The 19,726-nt window shown below is 33.5% G+C and overlaps 2 protein-coding genes across 14 annotated transcripts; both read right to left on the reverse strand.

Moving 5' to 3' along the window:
• Positions 1–12: 12 nt before the first annotated feature.
• Positions 13–5,466, reverse strand: LOC131637615 (acyl-CoA hydrolase 2-like). Of its 13 annotated transcripts, none has more exons than XR_009294372.1 (18): positions 5,068–5,318; positions 4,775–4,842; positions 4,610–4,715; positions 4,496–4,542; positions 4,270–4,395; positions 4,086–4,163; positions 3,915–4,002; positions 3,649–3,761; positions 3,463–3,525; positions 3,323–3,378; positions 3,120–3,224; positions 2,957–3,013; positions 2,558–2,659; positions 2,405–2,453; positions 2,235–2,303; positions 2,047–2,143; positions 1,445–1,557; positions 13–1,313 (listed from the first exon to the last, which is right to left on the reverse strand). XR_009294372.1 is itself a non-coding variant. In XM_058908218.1 (17 exons), exons 1-16 carry the CDS (start codon positions 5,210–5,212, stop codon positions 2,066–2,068), a joined length of 1,350 nt encoding a protein of 449 aa, XP_058764201.1. In that variant the 5' UTR covers positions 5,213–5,318; the 3' UTR covers positions 15–1,557; positions 2,047–2,065. The 13 variants fall into 13 exon arrangements, 7 of the variants coding, with proteins under 7 accessions (XP_058764201.1, XP_058764205.1, XP_058764202.1 ...); XR_009294371.1 differs by having other exon boundaries at positions 14–1,313; positions 1,996–2,143; positions 5,068–5,317; XR_009294370.1 differs by having other exon boundaries at positions 18–1,211; positions 1,285–1,313; positions 1,445–2,143; positions 5,068–5,317.
• Positions 5,467–10,142: 4,676 nt separating this feature from the next.
• Positions 10,143–13,251, reverse strand: LOC131637606 (acyl-CoA hydrolase 2-like). The gene is made up of 17 exons (XM_058908202.1): positions 13,236–13,251; positions 12,873–12,965; positions 12,716–12,783; positions 12,561–12,642; positions 12,425–12,471; positions 12,185–12,310; positions 11,945–12,022; positions 11,778–11,865; positions 11,591–11,703; positions 11,413–11,475; positions 11,273–11,328; positions 11,019–11,123; positions 10,869–10,925; positions 10,635–10,736; positions 10,486–10,534; positions 10,316–10,384; positions 10,143–10,220 (listed from the first exon to the last, which is right to left on the reverse strand). The coding sequence occupies exons 1-17, from the start codon at positions 13,249–13,251 to the stop codon at positions 10,143–10,145; spliced, it is 1,290 nt and encodes a 429-aa protein (XP_058764185.1).
• Between the last annotated feature and the right edge of the window lie 6,475 nt (positions 13,252–19,726).

Raw genomic sequence — 19,726 nt, forward strand, 5'->3', positions numbered from 1 at the left:
AGATTTCAAATTATTATCCTCGGATTATGTCTATAAACAACAACATTTTTTTAATAATTTAAAATATAAATAAAATTATTATAGATATGAATAAATATGGTTGACAATGTGTATTTATAATAAAATATTTATTAAATATGTATATTTTATAAATGTTACTTTTATTCATTAAACGGTTACATTTTAATTTTCTTAATAAAATTAAATTTTTAGTTAATTTATATTAATATAATAAAATTAAGTAAATTATTGATTTTTTGTTTTTTTATAGAGACTAATCTTAATGCATCAATTTTTTTCCATCAAAATTTTTCTTTTTTTCTTCAATTCCAACAAAATCCTCACCGTCCATCTACTACTCTGTGCCACTTCAAATGTTAGGTTCACTGAATTTGAAGATTAGTATGAAGATAATAGTAGAGTTGGAAATTGGGAGTGCTCTAAATGCATGACATACTACAAACTTTTAGAAACAGATGGGTTTTAACATTAGATTTGAATTTGAAAGTACTCTAATTTTGAATGTCTGGATTTTAATTTTACTGAAACACTACATTATTTTGATACGTCTTTAAAAACAGTTCATTTAGTGGATCTGCAAAAATATTCACTTAAAAGGATATGAATTCGAGTTCATAACATCTTATTCACCTTTTAAGAGATAAATTATAATCACGAGACTATTACACTAAAAAAATTTACTCTAATACCTTTATAATTATACAATCATTTGAAACGTATATAAAGTAAGAATATTGTATATTTATTTGCGAACTATTTCTTATAAGAATTTTTTTTTCAACATACCTTATATTATATAAAACAGTAAAATTGAGTTGATAAAAAATACATCATTTCTCCATGATTAACACACCATTTTTTTTAATGACAAATAAATTATAGTAATAGAAAGACAAAAACAAATACAATTAAAAAGTGTAGTTATAAAGGCACAAGATGTGCACTACAAGCTCATCAACAAGTACAAGGCTAGAGAAAATAAAATAAATAAACATATAAAAAGAAAAAGGACAAATATAGTAACAATAACAACCAAAGCTACCAGTAGAAGAATCAGGTTAGATCTCAGAAAAACAAACCACTATCAACAAAACAGGAGTCTCCGCATCCAGCTTAGGACCACACCTCAAGGGAACCGGAAGACACACTCGAAGCGCTATTGGCTCATGCAAAGAATAGGATCTTCTACCCTATAGGAGAAAGAACAAGCACACCTCAACGACATACCAAGAAACCATTTCTAGGCAAGCGAGATGCACTTACCTTCCAAAGCCTCCTCGCTATTCGGCATCCTGAAAAGATTAAATATTTTCTGGTTTTCCAAAGAGTCCACACCACTAAATGTTAAATCATGATAAGACTACCTCTAATCCTAGCCAAGTATCCGAGGGAGGTAAAAAGCTCGTACAAAGATACAATTCACCTGGTAAGACAACTATCTTCCTCAGCCACCGAAAAATCCTATACCACAAAGAAGTAGAGATAGAACAAGAGACAAACAAGTGGGAAGCCGGCTATAAAGACCCAACACATAACCTACAGGAACAACCAGCATGATTCAAAACAACCCACTTGATACGAAGATTCTCCCTAGTTATGACCTTATCTTAAAGCAACTGCCAAGAAAAGTAATGGATTCTTTGTATGTGCAAATATACGCTGTCAAACTGGTAGGAAGTGTTAAAAGTAAGAATATCGATCACACAAAGATTGTATTAACTTAAGTTCATTTTCAAGTCAAAAGTTGTGAATAGTCATGAGCAGAAAATAATAATAGTTGGATTTTTCACTGGTTTAGAATGAATAGTATTATCTAAATGTAAGGAGGTTTAACAGAATTGAGAGCATGTTGAGCAAGGATCTATTTAATGAGTTTCACCTAGCTTGTTATTGTGATGAGGATATATTGTGACAACTGAGATCACAACGTGACCTAGTGGTGTATGCCTACAACAGATTAAATGCATCAAATACCTATGTAACAAATTCCTAAGTCTCACAGTAACATTAGTGCATGTCTTTTACTTATTTTTTTGGCAGAAGTTCACAACTTAGAGTTAGCGGCTGATCTTTCCGGAATATACTTCATCGTCAGGCCTTCTTGAACCAATGAAACAAGAAGCTGCAATTCAACAATGGAAAAACTTAGACAAGCTGAACCAAGGAAAAGAAACGGAGATAGAGGTAATAGATGAAATGATGTGATCCTTTACCTCTCCCTTCTGATTGAACATTTGGCCTGTAACGAAGCCGCGCATATTAAAGGAGGTAGGACTAAAGATCTGTAAAACAAATTTGGTTCATGGTATTAATAACTTTACAACACACCATACACAATATTGTTGTTGCAGGTTTACTTTCCCAAAATAATGAAGATGCTCACCACATATAGCACCCAGTCATCAGCTCTAAAAGGTCTGTGAAACCACATGCTGAAAGAAAAATAACAATTGAAACATCAAATAATAAGCTACAAAGCCTGGAAACTTGCTAGGCAGGCGCAGGTCGGTAAAACCAAAAGGACCGTGATACTTACGAGTGGTTCAAACTCAAGGCACGCAACTTTATACCCCTCCCGCGGTGAGGATTCATACTTACATTAAGAAATATTAGATCAGAAGTAAATGCAGCCACACATCTGCAATGCAAACCATACTCAGATTGTTTGATAAAGACCATTTGTAAGCCATAAGCTCAAAGGGTTCTTCTAGTTAACGGAACTTGTTAAATGTAAAACCAGTCATGTGCATTCACCGTACAACTCGCAACTTAAGGCTTTGGGATTCGTAACTTAGATGCATATGTACAATAAAATCAAATTTTCTGCAATCTCACTTTTCACAAATTCTTCAATCAAGTTCTTTCTCATAGCAAAAGTTTTTCATGACAAAACAAATTTTAACATAAACACAACACTTTCAAAGATATGTAGTACCTATGCAAGGCCTGATCATCTGACAACTTTCCCTTTGATCTAAACCAGTATCTCAAACTGCATTCAAATTTCGAATAAGTTTAGATAATGATTTACAGAAGAACGAAAGCATAGGATTGCTGTATAAATGTAAGCACAAATTGGAGAAGAGGTCTCAGCTAACCTAGGAGGAGTCTTGGTCTGATTTGTAGCAGGTCTAGGTTCACAGAATCGTATCTCTATCGGCCAGGGAATGAATTCAGCTGTAGCAACTTTGTTGCGGTAAGTTCTGAAGCAACCAAATTTGTAAATACAGCATAGAAAATCATCATATAGACACACACACACACACATCCTTATCTGGATATCCAGGATAATAAATCTTACCTTGGAAGACGAGGATCAGTAAGACGTTGCTCTCTTAACTCTTCCATTGATAAAAGCTATAACAGAAAGCAAAATCTATTAGTCCAAATTTCAAAGCAGCATTTGGCCTTTTTCTTTTGAATAAACATTGTATTAGTTGCCTCATCTGGAGTAGGGACTGATGGCATAGACACTTCCTGGTGTTGAAACCCAAATTCCTCAGTCTGCAGAATTAAGGTAAGAACAAAAATAAATGTACCTCGAATATAAACTAGAAATCATCAACTAGCAATATTTTTAAATCATGAAAAACTGAAACTGCAACTACGATGAAGAATGATGAGTACCTGAAAAGAAGCCAGCAAAGTGAATATGACCTTCTCCTTTTGAATGGCATTAACTTTCCTCGTAGCAAAACTCCTCCCATCACGCAGACGCTTAACTTTATATTGAATTGGTACTGAAACAGGAAAGAGCACACAATGTATAACATTTTCACAATTATAAGCAAACAAATGAATTAGCCGAATTCATAACACACATTTTATTGAAGAAAATATTGCTTGATTTACTTAAACATGATCTGTCATCTTAAAAGACATAACATGCTTACTTTTAGAATCCCCTGCACGAAGAAAATACGCATGCAAGCTATGAGCAACTTTTAGACGATCAACAGACTTTGATGCTGCAGCCAGTGCCTGGGGATTACACATTACCTCATAAGAAGCCTACCCTAGAAAATACTGTATGAAGAATACAAAGTAATAATTTTATTGCACACCTGTCCAACTAACTGTCCCCCGAACACGTTCCCATACTTTTGAGCATATGAAGGGGTTATTTCTTGAAAAATATCTACCTTCGAAAGAGAAAGAGTTGAAAGATTTAAAAGGCTTAATGCTTCCAGGACAATATATTTTCATTCTCTAATTCAGTTAAAACATATCATGTGTGTAATTGAGCACCATTATTGGTTCCAAATGCAATATACGCTCTACAAGTGAGCATGTCTCATGAGATTTTTCTGCACTACCAATAGACTTTGCCAGCAAAAGTGCCGAGTGTTCGCGGGGAAGCACTAGACATGATAGCTGCATTGCAAACAAAAGAAAAAGTTGCTACCATTTTATTTACAATTATACCATGTTGATATTGGAAAACAGTAGAGCAATAAACGAAAAAAAGGAGAACCTTAGTCAAAGCTACGACATCAGCATGGTGAACTGCATTTGATAATCCTGCAAGTTGCAAGTTCACATTAAAGAGCTGTTTTGAACATAGCTGCATAAGCATGAAGTTTATTACCAGCAATACCAGATCCAAAATAATCATATCTTTTAAGCCTAAAATCTAGATCGTTTTCGTCATCGGCGAAATCAGGTCTAATAACCTCAGCCTGCAAACCAAGAAACTGATCATTATGATCAAAACAGTAAAACTTTAAGATCAAAAGAAAGAAAATGAGCATACTTCTCCTTCCCAAATGATGTAAAGACCTTCTCCGGGCTCTCCCTTGTGAGCAACATACTCTCCCTTCTCTACACAAGAAACAACCATTCAGGAACTGAAAACATTAATGCATATAGAATTTGAACCCCGGGCTTTAATTTAACCCTTTTCAAACCGGTTGAATTACCGAATAACAGAACATTTAGTTCGAAACATTTTCGCTCATAAATAATTCATTGAATGAAGTTGAATTAAACAACGGAGCAAGGTAAAATTAACAGAATTAAAATCTCAATAGTGATATATTTAATTACCATAGCTTTTAACAATCAAAAGTTGAGATAAATTCTTTAAAGACGATGAAGGAAGCCTGTGAAGAAGAGGAACACAAGCGAGGAACTCCAACACTGAAACAAGATTAACCAAACCAAATAATTCTAACTGAAATTTAATATTCATATCATATCATAGATATCAATAATTGAAATTAGAAAAGAAAAATTAGTTATAAAATAAGCATGAAAATTCTAAACAAAAAAATAAAACTATAAAAAAGTATTATAGTGAGGTTCACCTTCTTCCGTTGCCATTACAGTGAGAGAATGATTATGGAGATAATAAAGTTGGAAGTGGACAAGGATTTGTTACCTAACTTTTAGAAATAACATTAGATTTGAAAGTGCTCTAATTTATATATTTTGATTTGCTCTTATTTTGTCATTACCCCCTTTTTCATCGGTGTTTTAGTTGACATTAGTGGTTAAACTTAGCATATTTATATTGTTATAGAAATCAAACTAAATCAATTTAATTGTTTAATAATAATAATAATAATAATAATAATAATAATAATAATAATAATAATAATAATAATAATTATTATTATTATTATTATTATTATTATAATTATAATTATTATTATTATTATTATTATTATTATTATTATTATTATTATTATTATTATTATTATTATTATTATGTATATAAAATTTCAAACAAAGACTTACTGAGTATGTAAATGATGTTTCAAAAAAATTTATCTGAAATGATCTTTGCTTCATTCTTGTGGTTAGCAAGTATAGTAATGGTCAGCCTAGTACCATTGAGAGTCTTTTAGATTAATCCAAATTCATTAATACTATAGTTGTCTTATTTTAGAACTTGGAGTTGTCTAACTGATGTCCAAATTTTATATCCGAAGCAAGTTAAACTCGTTAGTAGAACATATAAATGTGTATTCATTGGATATGCATTAAACAACAATGCTTACAAGTTTTATGACCTAAATGTTAAACTGGTCATAAAATCAAATGATGTTGAATTCCATGAAGACAAATTTCCTTTTAAATCGAGAAATAGTGGGAGCACTGAATCGAATCACATTCCCGTGATAAGAAGCATTGAAAGCAATTATGAAGTAGAAATAGAACTTTAACCAAGTAAAAATAGTAAGATTTATTAAAGACTATGGGTTCAATTATGCATCCTATACAATATAAGAAGATCCAATAATTTTTAAGAAGTCATGTCATCTCTGGATGCACATTTATGGCAAGAAGCTATTAACGATGAGATAGATTTTCTAGAGTCTAACAAGACCTGACACTTGTCTTCTGGTTGCAAACCAATCGGTAGTAAATGAGTTTTGAAAAAGAAACTAAAACCTAAAAGAATAGTTGATAAATACAAGGCTCGCCTTGTAGGCAAATATTTTAGACAAAGAGAAAATATAGATTTCTTCAATACTTTTTTTCTAGTCATTAGAATTACATCCATTATGGTAGTGATTTCAATTGGTGTTATTTATAATTTAATAGTACACTAAATGGATGTTTAAATAGCTTTTTTAAATGGTGACTTAAGAGAACAAATCTATATGGGCCAACTAAAAGGGTTTGTGATTCATGGGAAAGAAAACAAGGTCGATAAGTTAAATAAGTATATGTATGGTCTAAAACAAGCTCCAAAGTTATGATGTGAAAATTTTGATAACTTGATGATATCGAATGAGTAAAAAGTAAATTAAAGTGACAAATGTGTTTATTACAAATCTGAAAACAACATTTGCAATACTATATTTCTATGTAGATAACTTACTCGTATTTAGATCAAACATTCAAGTCGTTAATGATGTGAAATCATTGTTGTGAAACAAATTTGATATGAAAGACCTCGAAGAAAACTAATGTGATTCTTATAATCAATATCATCATATTAAGGGAATATATTTGGATCAATCTCTTTATGTGGAGAAGTTCTAAAATAAATTTAACTACTTTGAATGTAAACTTGCATTCACACCATACAATCCTAATGTAAAACTATTTAAAAACAATGGTAATAATGTTAGACAAAATGATGATGTGAGTATCATTGACAATCTTAGGTATGTCATTGATTGTACTAGACTCGACATTACATATGTTGTAGGATTGTTTTTGAGGTTTACTAGTATACCGAGAAATGAGCATTGGCAAGTCATTGAGAGAGTTATGAGATACCTGAAAAGGACCATGGATGATGTTCTACATTATTAGAGATTTCTGGTTGTACTTGAAGGATACAACGATGCGTATTAGAATACATCATCACATGATTATGAAACAACTAAGGACTATATATTCAGTATAGTTGGAGGAGTTGTATCTTACAAATCAAAGAAACCGACTATCTTGGCTCAATCCACAATAGAGTCTGGAATCATAGCAATAGCAACAACTAGTAAAGAAGCAAGTTGGTTAAAATGCATGTTTGTTGAGATCTCTTTGTGGGGAAAAACTTATGCCAAATGTATTAATCCACTACGATATTACCTTGACTATTGGAAAAAAATGAGAACCGTTATTATAATGGTAAAAGGCGTCAAATAAGGAGAAAATACAACATTATTAGAGACGGTAGCTTTAAAGGAGTTATAAGAGTGGATCATGTTCACAATGATGAAAACTTAACAAATCTTTTGACAAAAGGATTAACTAAAGAGAAAGTTTATACATCCAAAAAATTGATCATGATGGTAACCTTAAAGGATGGTAAATCTCAAGAATTAGGTTCAATGGGTAATAACAAGTTCTTAGTAATATGAGATGATCGTGCTAGTATAGATAAAGAGAAGCATTAATCTTGAAGCGATAAAAGGATGAGACAATAGTAACTCTTAATAAGATTTGTACTATGTACGAGTGAAGTGTCTAGCTACATGAATACTTTTAATAGACTCAGTTGTATGATTCTAAAATTTAGGTCGGTTCTTATGGAATTTTGAGACAAAATTATTACCGTCTTCACTAAATAGGAATAAATCTGCCATTAAAGCACATGCTTTTACAATACACCCTAAAAAAATATTATGTACGAGTTTGATGTATGAGATATAATAAAAAAATTGTGTCACTCTTGTTAAATTGGAATTCTACTTGCTATGCAAAGGTTCAAGTCGTAGACCACTTTGTTTATGCACATTATTAGATAATTTTGTTTATGCTCAATCTTAGAAATATTTGACGTTACTTCTTAAACAGTTTTCAAAATTCAAGTGAGAAATTGTTGAAACATGTCAATATTTTTTAATATGGAGATGAATTTGAAAAAAAAAATTCTGAAGTCCCACGCTGTTAGAAATCTATGTGTGTTTGTGTTTCAATTGAGAAAACTGTAAGTCTCACATCGCTTAGATTACATACATTCAATATCATACTTCGTTATATAAGGAATGTACATGTTTCATTTTAAAACAGACCAAAAATTTCTTTTGAGTTTTTTCTTTTCCACTCTCTTTATTCAATATTTTTCGAATTGTCGAAGAGTCAATTTCTCTCCTTTTCTTTCTACTCGTTGAATTTTGCTAGTATTTTCATGAATTCTCTTAGACTTTTGTTTGAATGTTTAGAGAAGAGAGGGCTTAGAAATAAAGAATTTTTAAAAACATATAGAGAATTCTTTAACAATTTTTCAAAGAATGATTATATATAGAATGATAAAAGAATGTTTATCGTTAACATATTTTTAATTTTCTGAATACTATAACAAAATAGGTTATATTTAAACAATATGTCTAAGCCTTTCACACCCCTAATTTAATACAATTTTTTAATTCCCTAAATTATAGAAATTTTGATTTTTGAATTAAAAATAAATTTTCTAAAACCCTCTTCACTTAAAGCCTTCAACTCTTTTAATTCAATCTTTTCCTTTTTTCTAAGTCTTCACCTCCCTTCTCCTTAAAACTCTGAAACAAAATCTTAGAGAATTATTTGAATTTCTTAGTGTTTGAGAAATTATCAAGTTTTTTATTCTTTTTGAAGAATTATTTGAAACTCTCTTTGAGAAATTATTTTGAGTGATCAAACAAACATTATTGAATTTTCTTTGAAAAAATTTAAATTTGTTCTCGTTTAAAAAATTATTACAACTGATCTTTCTACTAGATACTACGAGTATTATTTGTACAATATTTAATCGTCCTTTGTAGCATCAAATATTGTATTTCTAGATCTTTGTCTACCATGTAAGTAGTTAGTGTAACAAACGGGCATCTCCATCTCCTTGAGGTTCGTCCTACAAAAGCGGAGCAGAGCAGCCTAAAACATTGTCTTGCCCAAAAAAAAAGAGTGGGGCGCGAGGCGGGCCCGTAGTCATTTCACATTTTTAGTCTAAAAATTGAAAATTTTTATGTTAATGCTCGCGCACGCAAAAACCGGCAAAGAAACGGAGCAGTGTGAACAAACATATTAGAGGGTGGGTGCGAGCCTAAAACTTTGGTCCGTTCCGCAAAAAAATGTAAGCAAAACGGACATGTCCAATGGGTCAGACCCATTTTGCCACCCCTAAAGTAGTAATAGGTTAATATAGAATTGAGTTGTTTTACAGTAGAGATGTTGTGGTTGATCATCAGCCTAGCACAATTTTAAACAGCGACACAAATCGTCTTAAAAAGCAACCTGATCCGCAATTACGCCTGCTAATTTCTTGGTGACATTTTTTCAAAATTATAAAACAACCAAAGAAAAGACAATTTCTCCAAAAAATAAATAAATGCATATGCTATAGAAAACTCACTTTATAATCTCAAAAGCTAGCTACATCAATAATCATTATACTGAATGATCACAAGAAATAATGGCACAGGTTATATCTTGGTTTTTTTATTACAACTACTGACTACACCCAAGAATAGTCTATAACTACCTATAAAGAATTATCAATAATCATTCTTCCTTCTGTTCGTATAGAAGGGGAATTATTTTAACAGATTTGTATAACCCATGATTTAATGCTAATGAAAGTTTTTCTATAAGACCTGCATCAAAAGAGAACTAAAAAGAAAAATGATGTGGATTTTCAGAAGTTCAAAACTTAAGAGTTTGTTAATATTTTTGTTGGTGATAGTTCATAACTTAGAGTTGGTGGCTGGTCTTTTGGGAATATGCTTCCTCGTCAGGCCTTCTTGAACCAATGAAACAAGAAGCTGCAATTCAACAATTGATAAACTTGGACAAGCTGAACCAAGAAAAAGAACACACAAACATATGAAAAGGAAGATGAAACGATGTAATCACTTACCTCTCCTTTCTGATTGAACATTTGGCCTGTAACAAAGCCGCGCGCATTAAAGGCGGTAGGACTAAAGATCTGTAGAACAAATTTGGTTCAGGGTATAAACAACTTTACAACACACCACACACAGTTTTGTAGTTGCAGGTTTACTTTTCCAAAATAATGAAGACACTCACCACATATAGCACCCAGTCATCAGCTCTAAAAGGTCTATGAAACCACATGCTGAAAGAAAAATAACAATTGAAACATCAAATACTAATAAGCTACAAAGCTTGAAAATTTTCTAGGAAGGCGGTAAAACCAAAAGGACTTTGATACTTACGAGTGGTCCAAACTCAAGACACTCATCTTTAAACCCCTCCGACGGTGGGGATTCATACTTACTTGAAGAAATATTATATCAGAAGTAAATGCAGCCACACACCTGCAATACAAACCATACGCAGATTATTTGATATAAGACCATTGATAAGCCGATTGTTCGAACTTTTTGGCTAGTTGGTCCGGACGTGTAATTGAGTCACTTGTCTAAGTGGTTATAAAAGAAATGTAGTACCTATGCAAGGCCTCATCATCTGGCAACTTTCCCTTTGCTCTAAACCAGTATCTCAAACTGCATTCAAATTTTAAACAAGTTTAGACAATATGTAGTACCATTAAGAATCCCAGATATCAAGCCGAAATTAGGAGAGAGCACCCAGCTAACCTAGGAGGAGACTTGGTCTGATTTGTTTCAAGTGTAGAATCACATAACCTTATCTCTACGGGCCAGTGAATGGATTGAGCTGTAGCAACTTCGTTACGGTAAGTTCTGAAACAACAAAGTTTGTAAATATGGGCATATGGCATAGAAAATCATCTTATCCACACATACTCATGTCAGGAATTGATTTAAATAAAAAATAAACAAATATAAAAAACCATTGCATCAAACAAGATATGCAGGATTATAAATCTTACATTGGAAGACGGGGATCCGTAAGAAGCTGCTCTAGTAACTCTTCCATTGATACAAGCTACAACAAGAAGCAAAATCTATTAGTCCAAAATTCCTAGCAGCATTTAGCCTTTTTTTATTGAATAAAAGTTTTGTTGCTTGCCTCATCTGGATTAGGAACAGATGGCATAGACACTTCCTGGTGTTGAAACCCTAACTCCTCTTTCTGTAGAATTAAGTTAATAACAAAAATAAATGTACCTTGAATATTAACTAGAAATCATCAAATAGCAATATTTTTAAATCATGAAAAACTGAAACTGCAACTACATGAGGAATACCTGAAATGAAGCCAGCAAAGTGAATATGACATTTCCCTTTTGAATGGCATCCACTTTCCTCATAGAAAAGTTTGTTCCATCACGCAAACGCTTAACTTTATATTGAATTGGTACTGAAACATGAAAGAGCATACAATGTTATACATAAAAGCACTGTCAACAAAGTTCAGTGATTAAACATGCTTACTGTTAAAATCCCCCGGAAGAAGAAAATACGCATGCAAGCTATGAACAACTTTTAAACAATGAACAGACTTTGATGCTGCAGCCAGTGCCTGGGGATTACACATTACCTCATAAGAAGTCTACCCTTAGAAAGTACTATATGAAGAATACAAAGTAATTTTACGATACCTGTCCAACTAACTGTCCCCCAAACACATTATCAGACTTTGGAGCATCTGGAGGGGTTATTCCTTGAAAATTATCTACCTTCCAAAGAGAAAGAGTGGAAAGATGTAAAAGGCTTAATTCTTTTGCATTAAAAAAATATATAAGACTTATTATCATCAAAGATAAACGCGGACATGATTTTTTCATTCTCTAGTAACATATATCAATCAATTATAACATTTCGTGTGTGTTATCGAGCACCTCTATTGGTTCCAAATGCAATATATGCTCTACAGGTGAGCATGTCTCAAGAGATTTTTCTGCACTACCGATAAACTTTGGCTGCAACAGCACCAAGTGCTCATGCGGCAGCACTAGACATGATAGCTGCATAGCAAAGAAAAACAAAAATTGCTACAAGATTGAAAAAAAAAACATTTATTTACAATTATATCATGTTGATATTGGAAGGAAGTAAGCAATAAACCGAAAATGGAGAACCTTAGTCAAAGCTACGACATCTGCATGGTGAACTGCATTAGATAAACCTGCAAGTTGCAAGTTCACATTAGTCTTCTGTTATTATAGTTATGAACATAGCTGCATAAGCATGAAGTTTATTATTTACCAGTAATGCTAGATCCGAAATAGTCATATTTTTTAAGTTGAAAATCTTGATCTTTTTCATCATCGGTGATATCAGATTCAATAACCTCAGCCTGCAAACCAAGAAACTGAATGTTAAGCACAAAACGTAAAATTTTAAATGATAACATTGCATGAACAACATACCAATCCTTCTGAAACGAAGTAAATACCATCTCCAGATTCTCCTTTGCGAAGAACATACTCTCCAGGCTCTTCACAAGAACCAGCCATGCAAGAACAGAAAATGTTAATTACGTGAAGTTGAAGTAAACAACGAAACCATTCAAAATTATACATTTACCATAGTTTTTTATCATCACATGTTGAGATAAATGCTTTAAAGACGATGTAGGAAGCTTCTGAAGCAGAGGAACACAAGCGAGGAACTCCAACACTGAAACAAGATCAAACACGAGAAATTCTTGCATGGTAACTATCATAAATCTATATTCTTATTTTAATTTTAATTTATTTTTTATTTGAATACTGGTTGTGACAATTCTACTCATATCATCGTTAAGAAAATTGACTTTAAAATAAGATGAAAAAAAAATTCATTTCATAAAGTAAGTAGAGGACTAAAAATATCTAAAACTAAAAAAAAGTGAAATCTCAACAGAAAATAAACTAACTAAGAAGAAAATATTTTTGGCGAGGCTCTCACCTTCTTTCCTCGTCATTATAGAGAGACAATGGAATTAAGGATTTTGAATTTTTGTGATTTTTATATAAAACAACAACAAAATTTTAATGATTTCAGATATAAATACAATTTAATTACAATCATTATAATTAATTGATTTATATTTTTTTATGTTTTTAAAATTTTTATGATTTTTAATGTGGTGTGAAAATACACTTATTCAAGTGGTGTAATCGATTGACATGGGGAGTGTAACCACCGGTTACATCTTAGTGAAAAACACTTGTGAAAGAAGAAAAAAGTACTTTAGGAGTTGGCGTAACTCATAATGCATACGTGTAAATCAATTACATCTGATGACATTTTTACATTTTGTATCAGCGGTAACTAGTTGACGGTTTGTGTTAACTGGTTAACGGTTTGTGTTAAAGGATTACAGCCCCACGTTTTTGTTTTTGTTTTTCAATTGTGTATTTTGTGTCTCAGTCACTTTGTAACACTTGTATAAATATCTTGGAGACATCCTCATAAATTGTAATGAAGATTATCATTCTCACCCTCAATTATCTTTCTCTATTTTTCTTCTCTCTCACTACATTTTTTTTACCCAATTGGTGAACCGAATCAAGGCGTGTGCAGAAATTGGTTCTGAGCAGAATGTTGTGTCGAAGGATCTTGTGACGTTGATCAAAGATGGGATTCAAAGCTCTCTTGAGGCTCATGAGCAATGGATGTTGAAGACAAATAACGACAAGGCAGGGGCGGAGATCGCTTTGCAAGCACGGTTCAATGAGAAGAACAAGAAGTCGAAATAAAATGGCCCATGAAGAGTAAAGGAATTTTTCAAAATTTTTGTGAAAAAGTGTCTCAAAATTCAAACAATTTGACTTGTCAAAAGGGCGAGAGCAGCTGCAACAAAAATGTGAGGCGAAAGAGGAAAGTTTGACATATGCAAGACACAATATTACAATTGTCAAAAGTTCGATCATTATGCAAGAGATTGCAACGCAAACAAGAGAGAATCTCAAGGAAATGAAATCAAGTTTGCAAGGCAAGAGGTGGATGAAGATAATACATTCTTGGTTATGATCACTGAAGGCGGATGCAACAGGTTGCAGGGCAGCAGCAGTTTCGGGAATGCTGCATAAATGTTTGTGGAAGAAAACATTATGGTGACTGTCAAAGAATGATTACAGTGCAACGAAGAATGGTACTTGGATTCTGGTTATTCAATGCATTTGATAGGGATGAAGGATTGGTTTGTTAAGATCAATCAAACCACAAAGAGGTTGAGACTTCGTGAACTAAATGATCAAAAATTAACATAATGATATACAAACATATTTTGGCCAGAGCTATACTGTATTAGAACACCGATTGAAAGACAACATTGTCATACCCCAAAAATTTGCCCTCATATATTTGCAAATGTCATTTGATTTTGAATAAGTGACACAACATAGTTGGTAAGGACTTAAGGTTAAAAGGTGCAAAGGTGCAAGAGCGAGAGGTCCCGGGTTCGGATATCACTTCTAACATTTCTCTTAATTTTTTTTTGATTTTAGTCCTAACTTTATTTTCATTTATTTAATAATCACAAAAATCACAAAAAATAAGTTTTTCATTATTTAAATAGTATTATAAAAATATATATATTTTTTCATTTGAGTTACAATTTTATGCATTTTATAGTTCAAAAAACCAAAAAAGGAAAGTTTTAATTTTTATTGGTTATTTCATCTATTTTTGTCTTAGTGATAATAAATTAGGAAAAATTAATATAATTCGATTAATATAGTAAGAATCTAAAATCAAATTAATTTTGATTTAAATTTTTAATTATGTTGATTGAAGTTAACTTTATTCTATTCTATTCTAACCTAATTTTTATTCTTATATAAACTAACATTTTGCGTACAGAACGGGGGAGTTTTTCTAACCCTACTTTTTCTACTCTGTAAATAAACCCTTGTCACGTTTGTAACCTATCCACTGTATTCATCCATCACTAACCTTTTCACTATTCTTTCCAACATAACACCATAACAAAACTTTCCAATAATCTCACAAATCATGAACTCCAAATCAAGACAACAACATCATCATAATTAAATATAAGCTTTTTTTATGTAAACATAAAAATTGATTAACCATACAATATCCATGTGGTTTATGTTTTTTTTTTTGCAGAAAATAAAGAGGAAGAAGTGAAGCTGGAAACCGAAACTTCGACGCCGCCGTAGACTGCACGCGAAGCCTCGCACTCCTCCAGGTCCCTCCACGGCCAAGCCAATACCGTGACGACCTCCGCCGGGAACGCAACAAGTCCGACAACCCATTCGCCGCCGTCTGAAGCAGCGTCTCCGGTACCGCATCCCACACATCGTCCGCGGTCAGTCGGTAACGTGCCCCTTTTTCCTTTGAATCAATTATAGTTCTCTGCTAGTGTCTGTTTTACTATCTTTTGCACAGGATCTGAAAAATTGTTGGCCGACAAGGAAGGAGAGATGAAGGGAATTGATCTTTCCCTTTTGGTGTCTCACGATGAAGAGAATTGAGTTATTGTTCTTGTTTTTTTTTAATTCTTTTTAGTGCCATGTGTCGCCATTTGTATGGCCTTTATCTTATAATTTTTTTATAAAGAATGGTGTGAGGGACAATGGGGAGAGACATGCTTCACGTTCTCCCTATTTGTTTTTTTTTTGTTTTTTATGGATATGTTTACTAATATTAAAAAAAATATATTCTTATTAAAAAAAAAAATCATTTAATTTAAATATTAAAAAACACAAAAAATATTTGTTTACTTTTTAAACGCTTCTTCTTTATAGTTCATGTGTTAATTGCTAGATTTATTTTAGTTAATTTAAATACTTGTTCTTATTTTGTTCATTTTCTCATCCATATTCTATGTATCATTCTTACCATTTTTTGTTTATTGCGAGGTACATTCGAGTTATTGAGCTCTTCTTGCGAATATTCGCAAATTCATCTTCAATCTCCTACCATCCAGATCTAACGCACACAAAACTGAAAGTTTACCATGCACCCTCAAAGGCTGCCATCATGAACCAAAGCTAAGTTATTTCTTTATTTTATTTTCATTATTTCTTTTATCTTTAAATATATTTATCCATCCTTTTTATTTTTCTTTTATTATAACCCTTTTTCTTTATTTATTTTTATTTCTTTAATAAAATAGCTTTATATGACAATTTTATACTTAGTTATTTTTTATCGAAAACTCAATTTTTTTTAATTAATTCTATTAGTATTTATTTACATATTTAAAATCCCATTTAATTTTTAACCAATAATTAGTTAATTTGGTTTTTTTATTTATTTATTTTATTAACCATGGTTAACTTGTGCCCTAATCAGGGTTTGCGAAGATCATGCCTACACTGAAATTTTCTTTTTGTTGTGCAATTTTTCAGGGTTAGCAACAGGATTAATCCCGACTACGCGCCTGACGCAAAAACCCGAAGGGCTAACCTCAAAGGCGCCCTATCAACCATATCAGATCAAATCAGAGCTAAGTACCTTGCCTACTTTATTATTTTAAATTTGTTTATTCTTTATTTTAGGGCCAATTCCGTTCGCCTTTGAATTAGCCATACACTCATTTATTTGTCTATTGGTTTGCATTTTCAGGGTTATTGATCGCCAAAGCGTCGAGTTTGGTAACCCTAAACCTTAACCTTATATTATGACTTTTATTATTACTTGTATCACACCCTGATTAAGGGATCCACTGGTTTCATTGTCCCCTCTCCCATATTACTGTTGCTTTTTATTATTTGCGTGGCTAGTAATTTAGGGAGTGATAACCTCGAATTAAACCTAGAATGACTAATTACAAGATAAATAACTGAATCGAATCACGTGATTGGTGCACACACGCACACTTTTGGGTAACCCCCTCTGTTGCCTTGTTGCCTTGTTGCCTTGTTGCCTTGTTGCCTGTTGCCTTGTGTTTTTGCAGAATAAGCCATGTCCCTCGAATACGAGGATACCTCAGCCTGTTGCCTCGATAATTAAAGGTCACGACCCTAAATGATGCTGCCTTCGATACACAAATGACCTCGACCCTCGGAAGTTGCCTACGGAAAAAGGCTGAGGTATCTTCTGGCTGCCTACGAAAAATGGCTTATTCTGATCCTTGCCTTAGATTACCTGCCCTTCTATGGCATGGGACAGTCTCATGGCAAAGGATGCTTCGACGACCCTTCAACCTCCAAACGAAAGGCTTCCTGCCCTCTTATGGCAAGGATAGACCCTTTCATTCTGAAAGGCTAAAAAGAGACCTATCATCTAAGTTTAAGGTAATTGCCCCTAATTGCCTTGCAATGCTCATCTTTAATATTCTTTCTCACAATTCTTTGAAAACTGGCTACGCTCATTTACGAGCTAAAGTCACTTTTTTCTTTCATCTACTTCTTCCAAAAAACAAACGAGCAAGCAAAGCAATTAAGAGCCCATGGAAAACCATGGATGCAAAGGGTGCCTTACACCTTCCCTTTGCATAAATTACCCCCCGAACTTAGATTTCTTTAAAAAAGGTTTTTTTCTGTTTCTTTTTGCCTTTCTGATTTAGTTTGGATAAAATAAAAGTCGGTGGCGACTCATGCTTAACCGCGACATTTTCAATTATAAAAAGTCAGTTCACCGTGTTACAGAACTGGCGACTCTGCTGGGGATGCTTTCGATTAAAAGAGGGGTTACCTTAAAAGTTTAGGATTCACTTTAAATGTTTCCTATTGTTTGCTTTGTTTGTTTTATTTTTCAGGGGCGTTTTGGGAATTAACTGAAGGACGAATCCTATTCCCGGATTCAAGTACATCTAAGATAGGAAGTGGCATAGTCATGGCGACCTCCCTTGTGTATGCTTGGGATTGGTCAATATGAGAGTTCACGCTTAAGTTAGGCCTCTATGGGTGTTTGCATGCTTCTCTTGTATGAGGGAGGTTCGTGCCGATGTCTGTGGGTGAGTCGGAGCTTAAGGACCTTTAGTTACCTTTAACCCATCCTGACTTTTAGGAACGTAGTGGGGGGACTACTCTTGATGTATGTTGAGAGCATAGTCGCTACCCGATACTACAACTCAGATAGGTTCTTTCTCAAAGTATCATTGCATGGTATGTATGTATCATGTTCGAGGGTGCTTTAGAAGGGCTGACAATTCTGGGTCACTTGGTAGAACCCGCTGCTGAAATCTCCTTATCCATAGAAATACCCTTGGGAAGGACACCTGATCAGACCCCATGCAAGCCTTAGGCCAAAAATTGTGTGACTTGTGTGACTTGTTTGTGTTTACTACTAACCTTCATTTCCTCGCAGGTTTTGTTGAAAGGATTTGTTTGTCCTTACCATCTCGCACCAAGTCTAATGAACTCCATTCGCATAACATCATGACATCATGACATCATAAGCATAACATGATTTAACTAACCCTTTCAAGGATCGTAGGAATTTAGGGCGCACAATTTCAGGTGCCTTTATCAAAGACTGAATTCCTATCAAGGGGCAAGAGGATTTATTTTCCTCTGGCCACATACCTTCCAATTCAGAAGGTTCAACACCTACCAAGGGGCAAGAGGATTTATTTTCCTCTAGCCATATACCTTCAAGTTCAAAGATATCCTGAATCAGAGGCTATGACCCACTGGATATGGTGAGCTTGATTCCCATAGAAGAACACCAAAAATCAGAGTTCTTCAAACGAAGAAGCGACCAGATCATTTTTAAACGTTGCTAACTAAATTTCCAGAGATCCTTGAAAATAATTGCATCTGCATTCATAACATTGCATTACAGGTTTCCACCACAGGTTTCTCACCTCCTCGCTGTTTATTTCAGCATCATGAATCTCAAGCAATCAGTCAAAGACCTTCAAGCTCAGAATGCCCAGTTTCAAGATTTGATCTTGAACTTGTCCAAGGGGCAAGAAGAATTAAAGGCGCTCCTATTCTTGGGGTACAATTACAATACGAGATGCGCTTATTATTCGAACAATCCTGGTTATGGTGTAAAGGATGGTAGACCATTGAGGCGTGCCATTAAAGATTTAATCATGACACTCAAATCAGAAAAGACCACGACAATGAAATCACGACAACTGAGTCACGATAATGGAATCACGACAACTGAGTCACGATAATGGAATCACGACAACTGAGTCACGATAATGGAATCACGACAACTGAGTCACAACAATCGATTCACTCATATGATCCAGAAGCTCAGGGCAATCGAACCAACGAATTCTAACACCTACTATAAACCCAATGCGAAGTGCGCGTACCATTCCAACAGTCTTGGACATTACACAAACAATTGCTGGACATTAAAGAATAAGATTCAAGATCTGATCAATGACAGAGAAATCAAATCCAACCCTCCTGAAACCCCTGTGGTGATCCCCGCTCCTATGCCTACTCATGGCAAGACTAATTGACGTCTAGACGGACAAACTTTTGGATCATTAGATATACTTTCGTTTGCAAGTCTCC

The sequence above is a fragment of the Vicia villosa genome, unplaced genomic scaffold (genome assembly GCF_029867415.1).
Source record: "Vicia villosa cultivar HV-30 ecotype Madison, WI unplaced genomic scaffold, Vvil1.0 ctg.002056F_1_1, whole genome shotgun sequence".
Taxonomy (NCBI): domain Eukaryota; kingdom Viridiplantae; phylum Streptophyta; class Magnoliopsida; order Fabales; family Fabaceae; genus Vicia; species Vicia villosa.

Bases quoted from the DNA above. Each gene is read 5' to 3' on its own strand.
- LOC131637615 (XM_058908218.1), bottom strand. From the start codon at position 5,212: ATGAATATTAAATTTCAGTTAGAATTATTTGGTTTGGTTAATCTTGTT. The intron at 4,164-4,269 runs GTGCTCAATTAC...TCTCTTTCGAAG, and splicing joins TGCATTTGGAACCAATAATG to GTAGATATTTTTCAAGAAAT. The intron at 3,014-3,119 runs GTTAGCTGAGAC...ATTTGAATGCAG, and splicing joins CAGACCAAGACTCCTCCTAG to TTTGAGATACTGGTTTAGAT.
- LOC131637606 (XM_058908202.1), bottom strand. The intron at 12,643-12,715 runs GTATGTTGTTCA...CTTGGTTTGCAG, and splicing joins ACTTCGTTTCAGAAGGATTG to GCTGAGGTTATTGAATCTGA. The intron at 11,704-11,777 runs GTAAGCATGTTT...TTCATGTTTCAG, and splicing joins TCTTCCGGGGGATTTTAACA to TACCAATTCAATATAAAGTT.